A 22,998-nucleotide genomic window follows, 5' to 3' on the forward strand; every position below is an offset into this window, starting at 1 on the left:
ATGACATCAATTCACTCTTCCTTGCATGCTCTGTACTTCAAGTTTTAGGGTGTCAGAGCATTCCATCTATCTTAGATTTCTTTCTACAATCTTTTTTGGATTCTGAGTGTACATGTATTAAATGAGCTCCGTGCTTTTTAGAAGAAGATAATGGAATCAACATACTCAAACTTTGAAAAAAGAATGCATGGTTCTTCTATGCATCTCTCATCCATATTATAATAAAGCAACACCACCCTGAATGATTCCTTCATTCTATGTGGATGGATATCCTCTAACCACGCATTCTCCAGCTGAAGCAGCTTTCAGAATTGGCTGGTTATATTTCCGTAAGGCAGTTAACACCTCTGCTTTCTCTGCTTGCTCAACTGAATGCCATATCTTCCTTAAACCTGCATGCTAGATAGACTGTGCTCACTAAGCTTCAATCACACGTTTGGAATGAATGTGGCTTTTTGGATAACTGGTACTTTGGGGATTTTGTAGCAACCTTTCTGGACTCAAGACCTGCAGAGCTCCTATTGTGCCTCTGCGAATTTTGTCTAGAAAATGTGCTTTGTCTTTATCAAGGTCATGTATTTCTTTAGTAATTTGAGACTGCTTTATGATTAAGGCCAACTGGGAAACAAACTGATGCTTCTTCACGTAGTGTTTTCTTACACCACTCCTTGTTTGATACATCTTCCCACAACACTGAATCAGGCACCTGTGAAAGAGAGTGCATGGGGATTATAACAAAGACTAACCACTGTAAATCATTCTTTAATTTAAAACACTGCTTTGGTTTTCAACATGCTTCATTTCAAACATGCAAGGAAAGACAAATTCAGATTCACAGAATGTTAGGGGTTGGATCATCTAGTCTAACCCCCCTGCCAGAGCAGGATCACCTAGAGTACATCACCCAGGAACACATCCAGGCGAGCCCTGAAATTCTCCAGAGATTGCAACTCCACCACCCCCCTGGGCAGCCCCTTCCAGTGCTCTGCTAAAATCATTGTAAAGAAGTTCTTCCTTATCTTCAGGTTGAACCTCTTGTTCACCAGCTTGTGGCCATTGCCTCTAGTCCTGTCGCCAGACACCACTGAGCAGAGCCTGGCCCCATCTTCCTGACACCCACCCTTTAGATATTTATAAGCATTAATAAGATTCCCCCCTCAGCCTCCTCTTCTCCAAGCTGAACATCCCCAGCTCCCTGAGCCTTTTTTTCATGACAGGTGTGCCAGGCCCTTGATCATCTTTGTAGCCCTGCGGGGCGTAACAAAAATTACCCCCTTTTGTTTTATGATGTCTTCTCCATTAAACCTGCCTACCAATTCTCACCACCTCTTCCTTATTCTAAACAGCGTATCCAATTCAAACTTCCAATTTAGCACAGTATTGTGACTTAACTCTTTAAATTCTAGCATAACACAACTGCTTAGAAGTCATGTCTGTCTCATCTATTCCATCAGGTTGCCTGTTTTCAAAGACCAGTTTTTGTTTGGTATCTACCTCCAAACAAATCAACCCAGAAGGACTCTATAAGACTTACTTTCATCATCTGAATCGAATCCAAAGAGCGTCTGACACTTCTTTTGTGCAAGGTGAGCCTCAAGTGCTTCTGAATTACAGTAGATGGTCAAGCAGTTGCCACATCTAAATCTTTCTGTTGATTTGCTACAAAATGTATCTTGTTCAGAATGAGCATCTACTTGATCAGTCAAGAGTTTTCTGCGTTTTGGCATGCTAATGTATCGTTCATCAAGATAACTTGGAGGCAATGGTCTAAAATATGGTTTTGTTAAGATGACACCATATGAAGTATTCTCTGTTGTCTGATTTGGTTTAGAAGGTACTTGTGAGGCAGTAGCATTATTTTGTGGTGTATCATGATAATTCTGTACAACTGGTAACACTGACCCATTTTCTGTCCTTGTTTCATCTGCCACTCTGCTCAAAGGTACTTCTGATGGCTTTGATGATGACTGATCAAGGTCATTGTGCCCATTGACTAGTTGGTCGCTAACAACACTGCAGTTTTCAGAATTTGGCTGTAACACAGGTGTCTTTTGGTCTATCAAAACTGTAGTGCTACCCTCAGATGAACTTTCATTCCCATTGTGAATTACATTATTTGCTTTCTTCTCAACACTTTGAATATACGTCTTTGGTTCTGCAGAATCCTTTCTTGACTTCCAAGTTGGAATTGGTAAATCTACAGTTTCTTTTTCATTAACAGATTCATCATCGTCTTGGTAACTACAAAGTTCTGAAGGATCATCTGAAGAATCTTTTTCACTTGCATCTTCTGCACATTCTGGTGTTTTATTTAAATAATGCTGAGCCTCATGTTCATACAGCAAAGGAAGCTCTTCAAATAGCTCACTGCACTCCGCAAAATTGCATTGAGCTTTAAAAGCACTATGACTTTTCATATGTTCTGCAAGCTCAGTTGACAGCTTAAATCTCTGATTACAATTAAAGTGTAAACAAAAATAAACGTTTGGATACACATGTCTCTTCAGATGGTCTATAAAATGTTGGGAATCAGCAAATTTTCTCTGGCAGAACCGGCATTTTCCTTTATTCCATTTCATTATATGCTCCTGCACCTTCAGGTCAGTTGAATGAACTTTTCTTGCATGTTTATTGAGGAACCTTATCTTTTTGAACACTTTAGCACAACCGTTAGCAGGGCATTTAAAGGTTCCTTCCTCATCCATAGGATCAATGTCTTTTTGAGGGCAAAAAGCTCCATTCACTTTGTGCAGAATAGGTGACTCTTTACTGGAGCTCTCATCATTTTCAGGCAAACCTGTACTTAAAGCATCAGGAACATTATTATAACAGCTGTCACTACTATTTTCAGTGGCACCATCCTGGTCACTTAGATGGTTTTCCACTGCATCATATACCTGTTCTGTATTCTCCTTCTCCACTTGAACCACTTGGTCAGCACTTGGAGCTATTGCAGTCTCTGGTTCATTATCTTTGGAACCATCAGAATTCCCATTTTCAAGAGTCATGGAAACATCAGAACATTCTACTGGATTAAGAGCAGGAGCCTGCTGACCAGCCTCAAGAACTGCAGCAAGATGTTGTCTTTCGATCTTCCTGACGTGATTCTTTAAGTGCTTCAGCATAAGTCCTTTTTGCCTGAACTTTCTTGTGCAAAGTACACAGGAAAAACTGCCCTTTTTTTGGTGTGCTTGTGCATGTTTCACAATATGACCACCAAGAAATTCCTTGTTGCATATCACACAGCGGTGCCTTGGTACAGTTTGATCTACCATTTTAGATGCCTCAAGAGCTTCATGGTTCTTTCTGGTGTTACCTTTGGACTGGGCTTCAGAGAGGTCTTCAGGTTCAAGCTCCCCATTGCTTACTTCAGTTAAAGAGACACGTTCCTCACTCGGAGCCCTATACTCTGTTATCTTCTCCATGTTTGCAGTAGAGTTTTCCAGTGTACTTGCACTTACGCCAACAAAGGCTTTATCACCCAATAATGCTAAACAATTCTGCTTGATCATCAAGAAATTCCAAAACTCAGGATCAAAAAACAAACCTTTTTTCAAAATTGGAAGCAATTCAAAACGTACACGGTTTTGAACAGAACTAGTGCACTCATTGTATTCTTCATCTGCACATTTATATAAATGTTCAACAGTGTAGTAAGATTCCAAGGTGCGCTCAAGAAAAAAGATTGAAAGAGCACAAATTCTGAGGATCTCTAAGTCATTTGGCAGGAAATGAGCAATTGTTTTATAAATAAGACTTTTCATGTTGGGATCTTCACGAAGGTCCAACTGTAGGGCACATCCACATATCTCAACACATATCTGGAGACCATCTTCACCAACCTGCAGAAAAGAAATTGCAGTGTACATAATTACAGAGTATGCATAATTGTAGTATAAACAATGCCCAAATATCAACATTCATGTGTTTCTATTAATCTTCTTGCTAAACAGGCTCAGAAAGCATCCTGCTAGTAAGCTTCACCTAAAGCCACTTACATTTTAAAATAATGCTCAAACAAGACTAAGTATAGATACAAAAATGCTCAAAAATAACATCTGGTTTGTGCCAAAAGCTACAGAACAACTGTCAACAAAGCTTCAGATACTCTTTCTATAGTTAAAGACAATTTTGGGGGTATATAAAACAAGACTGCAGCAAATCATATCTGATCTAGCAGTATCTTCTGTCGTCTTCTTCATTCCCTAGACTGTTTCACACTATAATTGGACAGTTACTCTATATTTTGTCCCTGTTACTTAGCTTGCATCACATAAAAATACAAGCTATAAAATATTGCCCCCAGTTTTAAACACTGACCACCATGAAAACTGTAACAACCCACAGCCAAGCATTCTAAAGGGCTTAACTTTTCAGAATTGACAAACTGTCCTTTCCAATGAGCAGAATTCCTACTGCACACCTTAGGCTGAAGGCCCTGCCCTGAACATGTAATATGGAGGGATGATCAGAAGCATACTGGCCAATACGTAGCAGATTACAGTAAAAAGAGTTCCAGCAAGTTTAGAAATAATACCTACCTTTATTTAAATGTGTGTTAACACACACATAAAATGCTCTGTATGTATTGGGCTATTAAAAAATACAACCCTTCAGATGCAAATACAAACAGTAGTTATCCATGTCACAGGTATTTTAGAATACATACTGAGATGAAAATCTTGAACAGCATCAAATCATTGAATCATGTTAGAACTGTACAGTAGCAGTTGTAACAAAATAATTTATAATTCATTTAGGGCACAGAATATGAAGGAGCTCTGTTCAGTCAGGTTCATAAAAAACAACATTTGCTTGTTTGTTGCACTCCAGTGCATGAAGCGCTGCACGTTACATCTTTTGCAGATGTCTGTATAAGACAGTATAGGACCAACATCTGAAGCATGAAACTAGCACTTTTCTGAAGCATAATTATATCTTCTCCTATGTTAACCTAGCTTTTCTACTACATTATATTAAGCACTTCAGCTTTGATTAGAACTGGTGAGAGGATTCAGAAGTTAACAAGGGTGAAAGGCAGATGCAATGTCATTAAACAAATCCTATTTCCTTAAGGAGCCAAGCAAAAAAGAGAACACCCAACCAAAAAAATCCCCCCCAAACCACCAAAACATGAAAGAACCCCCCATAGCTCTTTCACATTTACTCCATGTGTTTATTATTAATTTCCCCATTTATTTACAGAGGATGAGATTCCTTAAACTTATTGCAGACAGAAAAAAACCCTCATAATTTAGTCAACAACAACAAAAAATATCTGAAAAAATGCACAACAGACCAAAGGCAAACATAATATTGAAGCATGTTCTGGAACTTGTAAAAGTTTTCAAGTTAATATTGTGTCCTTCCCTAGCCTCTTAACTTTCCACAAAGAGCAGCCATTATACAATATAAATATCACTTTGCCTTAGTTACAAAAAAGAACAGGGGGTGAGGTAAAGCAAACATAACTTACTTCATCCTTAATGATTTTCATGAAAGGGAAAATTACTCTGATATTTGTAGCAATTCTTAAAAGCTGGTAGCACTGGTCGACAAATACTTGTTTTGATGGGTTAGATTTAAGTTGCAGTTTACTCCAAATGAAGATCAGGTCCCTAATAAGGACAGAACAAAATATTTTTATTAGATTGAGTTTTAGAATTCTGTATCATTAAGCATAATACATTATGAAAAACAGCTACTTGCATATTCTGTAACTAAGATCATATTTGAGTGTGTACTACCAATTTAATTAACACCACAACTGTATACAACATAGACAACAGAAAATGCAAATTAATTACTTTGTTAAAGCATTCAGGATATCTCCTATCACCAAGTCAACTGAATATTCAACAAAATATTCATGTATTCAGCTTAGTATCAGAGAACTGCATAATAAAATCAGATGCTACAGCATCTAGCCCTTAACACCAAAGGCAATAAACATCAGGCTGAACAGCAAGCTCTGTGTGTTCTTGGGATTAAGTTACTTTCAGTGCAAGGGTGAGGAGTCCTTCACGAAAAGAAGCATCTGAATGTGGAAAACGAGAGCTGTAGAAAGCTAGCTTTTGTCCATTGAAAGGAAATATTGATCTTCTGCAGCTATGCATATTACAACACAATTTCCTTTTTTTACTGCTCTCATCACTTGTCTTTCTAGCCAATAGCAGTTACATGAAACTGTCAGGCTCCACAGCTATTCAAATATCTCAGCGACCTTCAGTCAAGTAACATTTCTGACTAATAGAAGGATACATAAGAATAGATTGCTAGACTCTGCAGCAGAGCTCCAACACAGGTAACGTGCTTAGTCTGTAAAATATAGCTATTTGAAATTTACAGCCTGCAAGTTCTATACACTTTAATTCAAAGACTTGGAAAGGCAACTGGACTTAGCTTTTAGTTGTAAGAAAATTTGCCAGCACAAAGATTTTGCACAGATGCTGAAATATTTAGGACTATGCAGAGATACCACTATAACATCACAACAAAAACAGGGGACCAATCAACTTTCATTTTCTGAAGGAAGTCACTTTTTTTTTTTTTACCAGCCTCCTCCCTCAGAAAACACAAACCCAGTTACAGGCAAAATATTTGTCTGATCTTCTGGAGTCTCTACTCTGTGCCATATACAATTCAGAAAAACCTTTTGAGATCAGGTTTGTCTAGTGATGTCAGTGCCTGCATGAAGGGAAGTGACAGAACTGCCTATGACAAAGCATTAACTTCACTTCTAAATTCAGGACAGCTCTACAATTCTGCTTGACGTTTTAAGAGCTAGGCAAGAGAGCCCAGTTGTTTTCTTTCATTCAGAACCCAAGAAAACTGAAGTTGAAAGAAAGATCAAGCTGACATAGGGGAACCTGTGAAAAAGGAGTTCTACAAGCAGCTCTACCCACAAAAAATGAGTCTTATGGTTTTCTAAAGATACCAACTGTTGACCTCTGCCTTTACCAGGCTGGAAATCTAAATTCTTTAAAGTCTTTGCAAACTTCACATGCAAGTTTGAAACTAACTGGTGTCTTTGGTCACCAAACCATTCAGCAGAAGTCTAAATCTGAAGTACAGAAGAAAGAACTGAACATTTTCGCTGTTAAATGTTACTGCAGTTAAATAATACAATTCATTCTCTGCTTTGTCTCACACAATTTCAGAGCAAGCCATTTCAACACTAATCCCAGAGAATTAGAGAAAACTCAAATTTTTCTTCCGAGACATTAGTGGTTAAAGTGGCTTGTCATGTGTTCAGACAAGTGTGATGGCTGGCACAAGGGAAGAGCTGAAAAGGAATGAGAAATGCTGAAAAGTACAAGCAGCAGCTCCATTGGTGAAGAGCAAGCTGTTAATTCTGTTTAACCACCAGTTGACTAGACCCTGCCCTGATGTGAAATAATATTTTAGTCTTATTCCTCCATGTAGACATGAAGCCTTCTTTTCAACCACATTTCTGACTTTGATAATCGTTAAGGATAAAGCATTCCTGAAGAGCTGATTGGACTCTACTACTTCTACCACTTAAATCCTTTGGACACCAACTTCAATGCTGAAATCAGCACTACTTGAAATTCCTGTGCCACTGACCACAACATAGATTATAAACTTGACTTTAGTATAATAATAGTAGTATAATACTTAACATTTACTTCTTGGTCAAAAGAACTTAGCTCCCAGTGAGGCCTGCACTTAAACTATTATGGACATGTGTTGGGGCAATTTAAATTGTTACTTTGAGATCATAGAACTCAGTACCTCTTTAGCAGAGCCAACCAGTTATTCCAGCCTGCTAACCTCCCACAAAATACCAAAATCACTATATGTTCCCATCAGCAACGTAAGAGAATTCTTAAGCCCATCCTACCTTTGCTAAATCTAAAACCCTTGCTGTTGTTGATAATTAGAAAGTCTATCTTACCTTGGGTATAACTAGCACACTTCACTAAAAGGTTATCCTGTTCACAAAAATTAAATAAAGGTCAAAAATGGATTGAATGCGTGGAAAAATTTCTTGACTTACTGAATTTACTGCATAGGAAACACCTGTCTGGCAGAAAAGGCAAGCCACTGTGCTGTGTCTGTTTCACCAAAATTTTCTCTCTTCCTGAAGAGACATTTTTTGATACTAGCAGGTCACATCATTATGGACCAATCTCTTATCAATACCCCCACAAACAAATATTTCTAGTAAGTCCAAGCACAGCTTGCTTTGTGATTAATTTTTAAATTGATCCTGAACTTCAGAAAAATAATTCAGATCATCTGAATCTAGATTTTATTCTTAATGTCAATGAAAATGTTAAGAGTTTTGTGAGAGAGCTGCTTAAAGTCCATCTTCCTCTGAGGTCATATAATGACAACCAATGGTTTCAGTATGAAGATTTCATACAAGGTGCTTCACATGAAGCAATAGCATATATTTACTATTTACAGCTTTCTAATCTATTTTGATATCTTATCTTTGCTAGTAGTGTTTGCTGCTAGATCTGGTAGGTCCTCAATTCCAGACAAGGCTAGATGTTACTATATGTATGCTGTACTGAAGATGTTAAAATCTTCTCTAGGGAAAAATATGTCATGTGGGTTAATTTAACCTGGCTCCTACTTTTTAAAAATGTGCAGTACAGTCATGCCTCCACAAGTGTTGCTCCAGTTTACATTATCTATTAGGCATTATGTAGATTTCTCTAGTTGGGTATGTAATTGTTAAGGCTTAGCATCTCTAAAGAATGAAACAGCTACTCTAGCTGCAGAGACGTAACTGCTTTGAATTCTTTCAAATATCCTCAGGTTCTATATCCTGAACAGAAAACTGAAATACTAAGATGCCAGAAGAGTTTCCTGGATAGAGAGATATCAAACAGTACTTTAGTCTCTTCTGAAATTTGTTTTTTGACATCCACTATTCCAGTATATCAGGACAGACATCTTGTTTTGAATAGCAATTTTCAAAATGGATGACGTAAGACTTAATGATCAACTAGGTAAGAGCAAGGTCAACACGTTACTACAGCAAAATGTATAAAAAGGAGGCTTAATTCCAGTATTTAAAAATGCATTTTTTAAAAGACAGAATCCCAGAAACAGAAAGCATTGACTATGTAACTAATACACATAGGTTACACCTGCAAATTTCCTGATGTGTAAGAAGTCAGGAGATCCAGCATTTGGGTGGGAATCGGCAAAGCTGGATTCCATTCCAAAGCTGATTGTTGGGCTCAAACCATGCACCTTTTTGGCTGAACAACTTGATCTGTCCTACTGGGAGAGTCATGCCCACCTTTTTCTGGACAGACTGAATGAATCAGCAGTTAGGTACTGCAAATGCATTGTATTATAAATGCATGTCAAAATTATGTATGCCATCAATCATAATTACTCATACAACAGTTATGGAAAAATTTTATTAACAAACCAACCATTACCACATCTGATGTTCTTTAATTCCTCAAAAAAAAAAAAAAAGAGGAGACATCTCTTACTTTCCAATTCCCTGAAATGTGGGAGCAGGGAATCCTATCTAGATTCTATACTCCGCACTAAAATTAGTAATGCAGATAAACAATTTAATCTTGATTAAAAAAAAATCAAATACTTGCTAACTCCTTTTGCTTCAATTACATGATGAAACAAATAAATTAAGCATACTTTATCAAGGAATGCAGATGTTACTTTAAGTAAAGAAATTATACAGGCAAACCAGAAAGATAATCTTCCTTAGCCATCTTTGAGTCCACAGAATGATGAAAATAGCTTTGAGAACTCTTTAGAAAGTGCTTCTTAGGCATAAAGACATCCACTTCAGTGTGTATGAAGACATTCCAACTTAAATGTTTTCTAGAAACTACTACTTGTTACGGCTCTATTTATGGAGTAAAAGTTTACATAATTCATAGTACATTTTCGGAACCATATATTCTCTTTTTCAACACTCTTGTGACATACTGCAGTACAAACAGCAGAAAAACAAAATATCTGTATTGCCAGAGAGTCTACAGAATGTGTATTGCTACATACTGCTAATAATAAATGTCATCTTTATAGCTATTTACAGCCCAAAGCATGTAAAGGCTTACCCTTCTGTTACTTCCAGTTAGTGTTATGTACTATGTGGGCTACCACTGTAAATGACTGCATGTGAAGAGGCAACAAGCACAACAGATGTACTAGAATGTTTAAAAATCATGTTAGAATGTGTTCATCTAGTACTTTAAACTCGAGCTACATCTCAAAGTTAGATGCGTTTCATTTTGTCAATAAGCATTTATTATCTGCTAAGCTGCTTCACCAGAAATAAAGTATTTACCATATACAATACATGTCCCCATTTTGAAGCTGTGGGACTAGGAACGATTCACACAGCTGTAAGGCTAAGGTAGTCTTCCCTTCTTTTTCAGTGTTGCAGATGATCTCAATTCCACTCTTGCAATCAGTCCTCAACAAGTGCTATACAATCAAAATAAAATCAATTTAGATAAATGTGCTAACATGACATAAAAAGCTATCAAAACTTGCTATATTAAAGAAGCTACTGAAAACTTGAGGAATTGTTAATAACAAAGGATTTATTTGAAATAGCTTTTGTGTAGGTCTGTAAATAAAGGTTTTGGAGATATTGAGATCTCTTTCAGATTTCTTAGAGTAACGACAATTAGAATAATTGCCTCAAGAAATTAAAAGACTACACAAAAGCACTGTTTTGCACAATGGTAGCTTGTTCTTAAAACAAAGTTAAGAAGAGCATTGTTATCTAGTGTTATCAGTAGTAAAAGTAGGGCCATGTTCAGCTACAGTGTCATTTTACATATTGGGGCATCATTAAAAAAACTAAGACTAACAAAACTAAATAATGTACAGAACACTGACTTCAAATAGGCTCAGGTGCTTTTGCTGAAATAATATTCAGTACTACAATAGTCTACACTGAAGTTACAAGATATTACTGATTCAAATTATTTAGGGAATATATCTACAGGGAAACCTGACCAAAAAATTGCATTTAGGTCAATAAGATTTGTAGGTGCTTAACATTTAACTTTCCAAAGCTTAAGGCAGCACTAAGCCAAGCAACAGTGGTGTAGTTGCCTGATTTTATGACATCTGGTTCTACAAAGACAAGAGTTCCATATGCTCCACTTGACAACTTGTATATAGTAAGTACAATGTACCACTTCATTTAAAAAAAAAAAAAAAAGTAGACTGACAAACAACAATACCTCCTGGAATAGCTGATCTTCTAATGGTGACATATAAAGACAGGTGAAAAGAGCTTGATGGAAATACAGATCTTTACTGATATCTGGATGATTTATGCAAGATTTGATAAGAGCCATTGCCTCAGGGATGCGTTCACAGGCAATAAGGTATCTGGCACGTAGTTCAAAGAACAGTGGATTTTCAGAGCTTAAATATTTGTTAACTGTACAGAAAAGAAAGATTTAAAGGCAATTAGAATATGAAGTCCAAACAACAAATATATTTAAATGTAATGTTGTTTTTAATAGTGCAATGTCAACAAATACTGTAAAAAAGGATCTGCTGAAGATGCTACCATATTTTAAATTCAGTACCATCAAGAATCTGTCCTTCTGCTTGGAAACAGTTATTTTTCTTACACAAGTAACCTAATTCAGTATTTTGTTTCTAATGGATCAACATGGTGCTACAAAGGATTAATAAAATGTACACTACACAGAAGCAGAAATGAACATTTTCAAGAAAGAAAATTCTCTCCTTTCTCATCATTGGAATCTGAGTGATGTTCAGAAGTGTAGGATCAACATCGCTTCCAATACTATAAATATTTAAACAATACAGGATATTCATTACCTATTAAAATGGAAGCGCTTGGAGTGGTGAAAAAGTTAACTACAATTCATATGCTGTGGCCTTAAGTAGCTTTCAAACACCCTGATTTTGCTTGGAGTAGTGGAAAATACTTTTTTCTTCCTCTCAAAGGGGTACTGGGCCACTAAATCCTTAAATACTTTTAAATTCTAGGCCCCAATTTCTGGAAATCTGTTTTTAGATCTCAAAGCTCATCTTAAAGCTAACACTTGAGTGAAGTTGTTTCAATTGAGATACTGAGAATACTTAATGCTTAAGTAACTGGGAAATGATGAAATACATAGAAGACACACTTTGAGATCTCTGTTATAAAAGATAACACATTCTACTGTCTCTTAGGTTTAGAAGTTAAAATATGACTCAAGGGTACAAAATACAATAACGCTACTTTAACTTTGAGAATTGTTTGCATCTTCTGAAATAAATGCACACTGAGGTGTTAATAATGTCTTAACATTAATGTAAAATATGGGACAATATGACCTGATCTTCCTTTTATATTCTCAAAAGCTACCCTAAGAGAAAGAGTTAAAACCCCACAATTTCTTGTGCATCCCTGTAGTACTCCACAGAAAAAAAAAATAAATTATCAATTCAAAGTTAATGAGGGCTAGAAGCAAGCATGCAAATTTATACCTTAAAAGGAACCTGTATTAAGAGATTTATAAGCACCTTAAAGTGACACTTAAAATTATTAAAAAAAAAAGTGGTTACTGAAAAACACCATCTGAACAGCTATGAGAATTTTTTTGCCCAAAGATTACTTGTTTAACAAGGTTTCACTTACTTGTTTTTTTAAGGTTAGTTGTTTTGAAAGACATTCCTTATGCTCAGAGACATGATTTCTCTAGCACCTTTATTTTTATGCAACCTAATGGTGTTATACAATGATGATGAACACTTAAGGAATATCATTCAAGGTGACAAGGAATTAGCTGAGGTTTATTAATAGATGTATCATAACGTCCACCATAAAAGATCTCATTTCCACTATCCATTAGCACTTCTGGGTACAAGCTTGGTTAAGAAGAGGACTGAAAGAAAAGCCAGTGTCTCACAGCAGTCAGGCACTTCAAGAAAAAGCAAATCGTAGAGAGCAAACCTTAAAGCCAAGTAAAGACCTCTCTATTTTTGAATTAACATACTTATGATAATAAACCAAATCATGAGTTTCATATGCAAACAGTACCCAAGAGATGACTGAATACTCACATTGAAAAATCAGGCCAGAAATACTTAGCTTGCATTATGTGCTGAAGTTAAGAAAATGCTGCATGTGTAACCAACTGGCTGGAGCATCCCTTTCCCTCAAAGGAGAGAAGGCTGCAGCCTCCTGTACAGGCCAACCTGTTACACCATTCCCACTTTGTCTGTGGGGAACTCTTTGGTCAGTATGTCCCTCTGCCCCACAAATGAAAAGCCCACTCCTGACAGCACGGGCTCCCAGGGACAGGGGTCTTCTACACACTCCAACACTGATTTTAAACAGAGCGTGAGTTCCAGCTACACCACTAGCAGGATTTTGCTCCTTCCCTGTAGTGGAATGCTCTATTTTCCCAAAGCAGCATTTACAGCTCTTCTAACCCTCTAAAGCAAAATACAACTGCCAACTATAGTAGCATTTAACCAAGTCCGTGATACATTAAAAATGCTGAGGAGAACACCACCTATTCCTGCCCAGGCAGCATATGTGGTGCTTTGCTGTAGGGCAATAGATGCCAACCACCAGTTCAGAAATGAACTGCTTGTATCTGAGTGTACTTCTGCCTACAACACTCTTCTACATGTTCACAGTAGGCTGCCTTATTCTCCATAATCTACTTGAAGTTTATTGCTACTATGTTACAACCCTGCTATTTTTCTTTAAGCCCAAAGACTGCCTTTCTTCCCAGCCATCTCAAAATAGACTGCAACATCTCAAAGCAGAGTACAATTTGTGTAAAGACAGACACAGCAAGGTCTGTCTTGGCCTAAGCTTCTCCAAGTAATTAATGATTCCAAGACAGGATTATGTAGTTCTCACAGAACATACTTAGAAGTGACTTTTGCAAGTAATGGATGATGATTCAACAATAATAGGCAGTTTTCCTCATTTAAAAGAGTGATCCCTGAGGGAACTACATGGCCAAGTTTCAAAATATACACCAAACACTGGCAGCCTATAAACTAGTGCAGAATGTTCACTTCTGTAAGACATCACAAGAATCAGATTTTAGACCAAGTGAGACAAGAAGAAAAAGATTCCAAATGATATTATCTGAAATAAAATGTCTGTCATCACAAATGAGATATGTTAAGGGTGTGTGTGGGGATATCAGAAGATAAATGGAAGAAAAACACCTCAGTAGAGGGGAAGGAGATGTGGCCTGAAACAAAAGGAAACAAAATGATCAAGTAACAGCAGGCAGCCTCACTCCTACTCTGCCAGGTTAAAACTAATTAAAAATTCTCAAACTGTTGCCCATCTTATAGAGCCTTCATGATGATCAATGGAATCACTAAGGCAAAGGACTAAACGCATTCCTTGCTGGAGAGATGGAGATTGAGACCCAACTTCAGGTCATAACTACTAAAACTTTTAGAATTTGTCATGCTATGCAGAACAAAACAAGGATAATCTTGGCTTTCATTTTCTTTCTGTAAGTATTTGACTGGAATTTTATCAGACACATAATAAAAAGAATGGGCAAAATATTACAATGACAAGTGCTTGCTTCAGAAAAGAGAAAAAACTCATGTAATCACGTTAATTTGCTACCAAAATGCTTTCTCTGGTTAAAGGGTCAGCTCACTGAGCTGCTCTGACTTTATAATCCTCTCTCTACAGAATGAACACATTATCATAAACACAGTAATTAATATGAATTATGCATTACACCATAGTAGCTAGAGAAGAAATGGTGTTTTCTATCACTATCAAACAGAAGCATCTTTTAAGAGGTTCACTGCGAATCCTGCTAGCAAATCTGTCTGATAAAATGTTAGTAAAACTTTACTGTAGATTGGGTATTTGCCCCTGATGAACTTTCACTAACATTCTGGTAACGTTTGTTTCCATACACAGTTAAAAATGGTTTACTTTGCAGCCTAAATAGAAATATTCCTCCTGCTCCCAACTCTAGGAATTACATATACATGAACAGAAAGCAGCTATCAGGTGTAGCCACAGGCATCATTCCAGGCAGAACCAAGAAAAGCCATAAACCCGAGGATTTACAGTTTAAAAGGAAAATTAATTGAGTCAGAGTACTATGAGACAGAAACACACATCAGGTCCTCCCCTGACCATTTTACTTCAGTAGCCTCACTGAAGTTAAGTCCCTCCATGCTCTTTCAGTGGTTGAAGACCTGGATTTAGTAAGCCCATTTCATAAGTAACTGCTTAGTAGCCTCTTTATCCAAATAATCTGATATCTGCACTATAAAAGTAGATTTAAACTACTAGCAAAGAAATTTAGAGTTTTTTTCAAAATAAAAAAAAGGGACTGATACATTTTACAACAGAAAAACAGTCAAATTGTGTGCAACACTAGCCAACATCTGACCCTAATATCAAAAGAGCACAATTTAACAGATTTTTCAGTACTCTAAAAAATTATCATGGTAAATACCTAATTCCTGTGATACAGGCTTTGCTTTAAGAATTGCTTGTAATACTGGATCCTCCCATGGGCCACCATCTCGGATGATGCGAGTCACTAGTTCCAGGTTCATATTTCTGTATCTATTTAGAAGGTTCTGACACTCCTACACAAATACAAAGAAATCCAAACAATTAAAAGAAGAATAAAATGTTGTCTAACATTTTTAAAATGTCTAAAAATACAGTTAGGCCATCCAAAAGGTAAGAAACAAGAAAACTCCCGCGTATTTAAGTATTTCCTCAGTCAAGAATTCAAGCTACAAGTCTTTTATTGACCAGGCCTACATGAAGCCCTAAAGCAACAATTTATATTCTCTAAAAACAGTCATGCAAACCCCGGGAAGCCAGAACGCTCATGTCTCTATAACGATGCAGAAACACCTTTCCTTGAGTTACTAATATTACTGGCAAACGCTGTGGGAGAAGTCTTCACCCGATGCTAGTTTGCACAGATTTAGACATGTTGATGCTGGATTTGTGATCCAGTGATGGTGGCTGAGTTCTACGAGGGAAAAATCTGAATTACTGCATGTGAGTCACCAGCCCTCCAGCAACCATCTTCTCCAAATTTCTACAGAACAGAAACTGCACTTGTCTAAAATAATCCATAATCTTTTAGCCACCCATGATTTTCTCATATACTAACTCATGTTTACCCCCTACCCTCTGTTATTTGCTGGTAGAACAGGAGAATTTTAATCACAAGGTATCTCATTTGGAAACAAAAAGGTGTAGCTGAAGCATGGCTTCTATGCATACATTTAACTTCTTCACATGTGCTTTTTTCCCCTAAATTCTTTCAGTTTCTACTCAATTTTTTCTTATATTCAGATGAATACATTTGATGGTAAAAAATGGTTAAGTAACTGAAACAATGGTTTTTATGACCAGTTTGATAACACAACTGATTCAGAAACTCTTTATCTAGAAAATGATGTAAAGATATATTTTAATACATTCACTGTTTAAAAGTCAAGGCAATTGAGAACTGTGATACAAAAGCAAAGAAGAAAGTATTACACATCACAATTTTTCCTAAATTCTTTCTTCTTCATGGACTGCTTTTGAAAAGCACTTATTGTAAGACTGCCAAAATGCCCCATTACTCTTACCAGAGACCCTACTCATTCCTGAGGCTGATAAGCCACTCCTTGACCCCATTCTTCCACCAGTTCTAATCAAGCATGTAATTGCTGCTGGTTTGATAATTAAGCAGTACTGACACATTAATTTGTAACAACAGTAACAAACAGGTGTAAACAGAAAAAATAAAGGCATAGCTATTTTTCAAACTGCAGTTCCATGATCAGTTTTAAAAGAAACAGCCCTGATTTTCACCCTTTCCTTCCTTACAACAAAGATTCCTCTCACAGTGGCACAAGTGCTTGTGTTCCCATACAGCAAACTCAACTCTCAAAATCAGTTCAGGTCAGAAAAACTTATCTGATTAAAAAAAGAAAAAGGTAAGTTTTAAATCCCGAATAATTTATCTTATGCAGTTGTACAGAGCCATACAAAACCATTTCCCAGTCTAGCCAAGAGTACAACAATGTGGCTTTATTCTGACCTGAAGAGTTCATTAAGATAGAGCTTCAACTTAAAATTTACTGTTTAAAACTACAGAGGGAAACTTGAGGTTTCATATGACGAAATGGTACGCAACACTGGATGACATTAAGTTCCAATTAGATATAAAGAAGGAAAGCTTCCCTCTTCTATATGGGAAGCACACAAAATGTCCTTAACAAGATTAGTATTATAAACAGTGAAGTATATTTGACTTAGTCCAAGCAGTTTCCAAGAGCAATACTGACGATAAATATAAGAATGGCTTTCCCTTCAAACATTCTCTTCCCCCCTCCTTTTTTGCTCCTTTGGGTATAAATATAAGTAAAGCAGCTATATTCTTTCATTATAATGGCATGCTTCCTCCAGGTTATATATCCATAAAAACTGTCTTTACATGTACTAAAATATTACATGTTTATATGAAAGTAAGCAACACTACCTGGATTGAACCTAAAATATCTTTCAAAGGATCTTCGTAGAACTCATCCTTTCCAAAGAACAGCAGCAATTCAAAAAAACTCCTAAAAAACAGAAGTAGTGACAAGTCAACCAAAATAAAATGTTAATTAAAAAAAATTAAGCTACTGTAAGTCTCCTAGTTTTAACAGCACTGAAAACAAAATTAGGACTTTCCTAAGTTCTAGACCCATACAAGCTAAAAAGTTTGGCTAACGTCTACACTCTCTAAACAAAACTCAAAATTAAAAAAAAAAAAAAAAATTATCTTGCTCTCATATTTTGTGCTGGATTTTGGCAGTTACAACTTAAAGACACCAAACTTATTTTTCATCAGGCACTGAGTCATAAATACAATAGTTATAGATAAGCTAACAAGACCAAATCAGTAACAAACCAGATTATACTTAAGCACAATTTTAAATCCCGTCTGCTCCATCTTTTCCTTAAGTTCAGGACATTTAGTCTCACAGTACCTGCCTGATCTCCCTGATCTCTCTTAACAGCTCTTCTGTCCTCTATACTGCTGCTCCCCACTCACCATTACAAAAGTGAACCTTCCTCAAAAGCCCAAGCATTTGACAGCTATGCACCAATTTTGAGGAAGAAAGAGGACAACTAGAATTACTGTTGCATGTGCAGTGCGTAAAGAGTTACTTTCAAGTAATAGTTCTTTATATGAATGCAGATTCCTAATTCATATCTTCAAGTATAAGCATTTCTACTAACACAATTTATTCTGTTTGAGCTTGTCTTGCTGCAACATCTACTGAATTCTCTCCATAAAAATGCAAGTTTAAAGGTGCTATCTCCATTTCATATTTCCAAACAAAAGCCTTTTGCTATTAATTTCATATTTCAAAAAAAATCACCACTGAAGATTACTTTCAAAGGGAGAGCTGTTGTGCAAATACACAACTAGAACTACATTCATCTTCTGCGAGTCATTCAAACCAATTGATAAAACTTCAACTTTACCATCAAGTTTTTAAGCAAATCATGTCTACATGCAGCAACACGAACTCACAAGTGTTACCTCAAAGGAGGTGGCAGATGAGGGAGACGACAGTACTGATCCTTTCAAGAGCAGCCCAGATTCAAACTGACCTGTGCCCTCCATGTTTTCCATCATCTTAAAACACTTATCTAGCATTTTATTTATTTTTAATAATGACTGAAAACAATCCTGACAGCAGAATCAGAGATTGGTAAAAACTAGTTTTCCAGAGCTCAAGTCAATTTAGGTCTTCACTTACAGAAGCATAGTTTCAGGTAATACTTGCAACTCAAGTCAATTCAATAAAAAACTATCTAGTTGGCTCTCATGGATCTGTAGACAGCTCCAGTGCACCTGCTATTGATCTGCCTCTAAAATTCTATGAAACTTAATTTCTATTTTGAAAACGTGATTACCAAATACTGCACTAGCATAATCTGCAATTGCTGCTTGAGGAAGTCACGAGCAGCAGGCAGTAACTGAACAACTCTCAGGGGGACAGATCGTACTGAAAGAAAAACTGTTGTTGTTCTAGGGTGTTTTAGAAACAAGACTGAACAGCAAAGAACTTGGTCTTGTAACAAAAGAAATTATGAATCATTTTCTTCAAGATTACTCTAAGTATTTTTTCCAATTGAACTGGAAGAATAAGGAGGCACAGAAAGAGAAGATGGAAGATGAGTCCTGCAAGAGGTTGCAGTACTCTTCCACCCTATAGCCTTTTGAGTCAAGATCTTATTGATGGCAATTTCCTTCCCAACTACTGCATTTAGTCTTTTATTGTGAGAGCTCTTAAAACAAAAGGCAAATTTTCATAACAGCTGGGCAAGGAACTCTTTCACAGAACAATCACAATCACTACAGTTACTCCCAAATTTAAAATAAGCTTCAATATATCTGAAGTTTATACCTTAAGTATTCCTACAAAAGGATATTTCCTTTTTAATATACTTAATTCAAAATAAGTTAGTGAGCAGAATTAAGGAAATTTTCCCTTCAATAACATTTTCAGAAATACTGTGCATTAGAAGATCTTAATATTCACATAAACAAAATTAAGGTTTATATGGGAATAATGTGAAAGTAGGAAAAAAACAGGCTTCCTTTAGATTATGATGCAGTAATTTTTCTGCAGCCAGTGATAAAGCTATGCCAAAAGGAGACCTAGAAAAATTAAGATACACATTTATTATGTTCAGCGACAGAATTTTTCTCCAGATAACATCCCTGAATCTCAGCTCAAATACATCATGAAAAAAACATGAGTAACCAAATAAGTACTTTGTTCTGAAAAATATTATCTCATTTCATGTTGATAAACAAAATTTTGCAGCATACTTGACTCTCAGAGGGGTCAGGCATGAGTCATGTTGTTATCTGGAAAGCAGTCAAACTGGAATTTAAAACTAAAATCTAGACAGAGCAAATGATGGATGCATTTGTTATCTGCTTTGATTTAAAGAGAATTGGATCTTGAAAAAAAATCTGGAACTCAATAATGAACAAGTGTAAACTACAGTTTTCTCCCCTATCAATGCACCTGCTCCATACTCTTATCAGATGAATAAAGGAAGCTATCAAAATATGTATTTTTTCTCATCACCAGTCTCCCTTCAGTTAAAATTACTCTAGTCAGTTCCAGGTTAGCCTTGTTACCTTAAACCAGCCTGCAGTACCACACAGCCACATGTACATCTATCCGTTTATAATAATGGTGCTTCTAGATCTATCACACCATTACTTCGGTACCGCTGGCATCAGGAGACTGCCGAAGAACGCCTGTGTGCTGGCACGATGGCTACAACTCCCAGCACTAATGGCAACACAGATCCTGCTTCATTTGGGATGAACAGCAAGGCTAGTAAGTATAGGAAACAGCTGTCATTACTGTTAATAGTTTATTACCTGGTTACCAAGGAAATCTTGGGAAAGATCAGGCACATTTTTTTGCTCTCCAAGAACCAAGATTTAATATACACCAAATTTTCAAAAGACATTCATGCAAGGTTTCCCAGGTAACTGCAAAGACTGAGCCCCAAGATCCCTTTATATCACATCACATGCAAAAGTACACCAGTCAAGCAGAGTCAGAAGAAGAAATAAGCTGACATTCTAGAATGGAAGAAAATATCAGTGAGTAAACCCAGCTCCTAAGACCAAGATAGACAAGGATGATGGGAACTCAGCAACCAATTCACTTCTACATTATCAGGAAGTGGTCACTCTACATACAAATACCTGAATTTCTACCTTTTTTCTTCCCAAGCTTTGGTATTTAAAAGTGCATGAAAGTGTGGTTTGAACTTTGATTTCTTTTTTCTAACAACTAGCAAAAAAACCCAGGTCATCGTGTTCTGACGCAAGTGCTAGACATTCTCCAACACCTGAGCACCCCGCTTTTAAAAAAATTGTGGTCTTACAACTTCATAAACAGTCCCATGCACACACAAACAAGTGAAACTCTCTGGTGAAGTTCCACCAAAACCTCAAGACAGCATGTGCTCTACAAGTGTACAGCATAAAGCCTTCACCCCTACACAGTTAGTACTCAAGAACAGTGGAAAGGATAAGCAACCCAGCCTTCATGACTATGCAAACTAAGAGAGGAAGACTAGGAGAGCATTCACCTCTGATGACTAGATAAGACAGGAGCAAGATGTTTCCACAAAAGATTCTGAATTCAGATACAGAGCTGTCCTTTGAACCAGCGCTCAACAAAATAAGCAGTTTAACCAGCTGGACAAGTAAATCTCATTTACTCAAACCAAACTTGCACTAAAGCTAGCTAGCTCCTAGGTTGTTGTCTCCATCTGCTGAGAGAAGATGAAGTACATTGTAACCTGGCCAAATGTATCTAATTCACAAAGATTTTTTTTTTTGCTTCAATTCAACATGGAGGCTTTGAAAATTGAAAAGCAGGTTTTTCAGAACAAGGGAAAAACAAGGACTTTTATTTACCTACTCATCATTACCCTGACATTTTCAACTTTCATGTGGTAAAACCCCCAATGCATAAAGAAAATCGTGGTTACAGGAAAATTTATGACCTAACAGTCTGTAGTTCTTCAAATTGAATGTGACTTTCGGTCAGTTAACTGTGTAACAAGTTCTTCCCATAAACACTTTGATGACTCAAACACTAAAATGCATTTTAAAATTAATCAATTTCTTAAACACTACAAGAAATTTATCTTAACAAATACTTAGCTTATTACATCAGTAGAACAGTAAAAACTTTGATATTTTATAATTATGTACTTTCAAAGGTCAGTCTTCAAATACTCCAAAATAAGATTTTTCCATAGAGAAGTCCATATGGTGAATGCTTATTTCTTTAGATTATTCATCTTACCAGAAAACCTTTATGACACGACCTTGTAATACCTGACTTGAATTTTTGACAAGGACATAGAAAGACTAAACTAAATTCCAGGTTTTGTATCTTCAGTTAGCAAGCTTGGTTTCATATAGCTACATCACCTGGTAAAACCACTCTTAAAATCTGTGAGTATCTCTAGGTCCCTATTGCTACTATAGAACACAGTCTATATTGTAAAAGAAGTAATAAAAAAAAAGTTGTACTTACAGAGCTAGGCTACTCAGTACGTATTGTACGTGCTCACATTCAGCTGGGAACGAAACACAGGCAGATGTGAAACAACAGAGCGCTGTCTGAAGCACCTGAAGCTGAGGCAAAGGAACCTGCCATCTTCCAGCATAATCCTCAACAACCTAGTGAGAAAAACATTGAAAATATACATATATATATTACAATATATATATTACAATAGAAAATATTCTCAAGTCAAACAATACATAGTTAATACTTTAGATCCCCTCCTTCTCCCACAAAAGTAGGGTTTGTAACCAAAAAATGGATCATTTTGTGTTATCAAAATATTTTGTGTTATCAAACTAAAAAAAAAAAAAAAGCAAACTTTTTGACCTACGTTTTAAGACACCACAAAGGGCCACAGACAATTCCTTTCAGAGGACAAGACAGGAAATACTTTCTTCTTACATAGTATCGCAGTAGATGTTACACTCTGCATTTAAACACAAGTTTTCATTTTGCAAAAGGATACAAATTAGAGAGTCTATAACAATAACCAGACATCCCATTCCAAAACTTTCAAAGAGGGGAACAACTAGCTTGCACTCTTCTACCCTTATGTCAGCAACCAAAAGGCACAAACATACGAGTTGCCCTTTCTTATCTGATTAAGTAAATTTGGCCTTTTTTTACCCGTATGATGGAGCCAAGGCTAGTTGTGCCCTAATTTACAGTTAGGGAACTGCACCACTATTGATAGAGAAACATGAAGGTGAAAAATATAGGTGCTTTAATGGAGAAAATGGGGAAACAGGCTTGCAAGGTCATCTAGTCAATCTTGTTTGTTTTAAGAAATGCAAAATCCTGTCTCTGCCTGTGCCCACATTGTGAGGCTGATAATCCAGCACCGTCTGACATCTCTGCATGGGTATC

General features: G+C 36.6%; 1 protein-coding gene across 1 annotated transcript; it reads right to left on the bottom strand.

Annotated features, from left to right (window-relative positions):
* Positions 1 to 1,505: 1,505 nt before the first annotated feature.
* Positions 1,506 to 22,244, bottom strand: ZNF654 (zinc finger protein 654; the record flags this gene model as incomplete). The annotated part of the gene is made up of 7 exons (XM_008949001.1): positions 1,506 to 3,842; positions 5,477 to 5,618; positions 10,307 to 10,446; positions 11,217 to 11,419; positions 15,459 to 15,594; positions 17,499 to 17,580; positions 22,099 to 22,244. Coding segments are annotated over 7 exons (3,186 nt in total), but the record flags the coding sequence as incomplete, so codon positions are not given.
* Between the last annotated feature and the right edge of the window lie 754 nt (positions 22,245 to 22,998).

Source organism: Merops nubicus, unplaced genomic scaffold (genome assembly GCF_000691845.1).
Source record: "Merops nubicus isolate BGI_N331 unplaced genomic scaffold, ASM69184v1 scaffold12381, whole genome shotgun sequence".
Taxonomy (NCBI): Eukaryota; Metazoa; Chordata; class Aves; order Coraciiformes; family Meropidae; genus Merops; species Merops nubicus.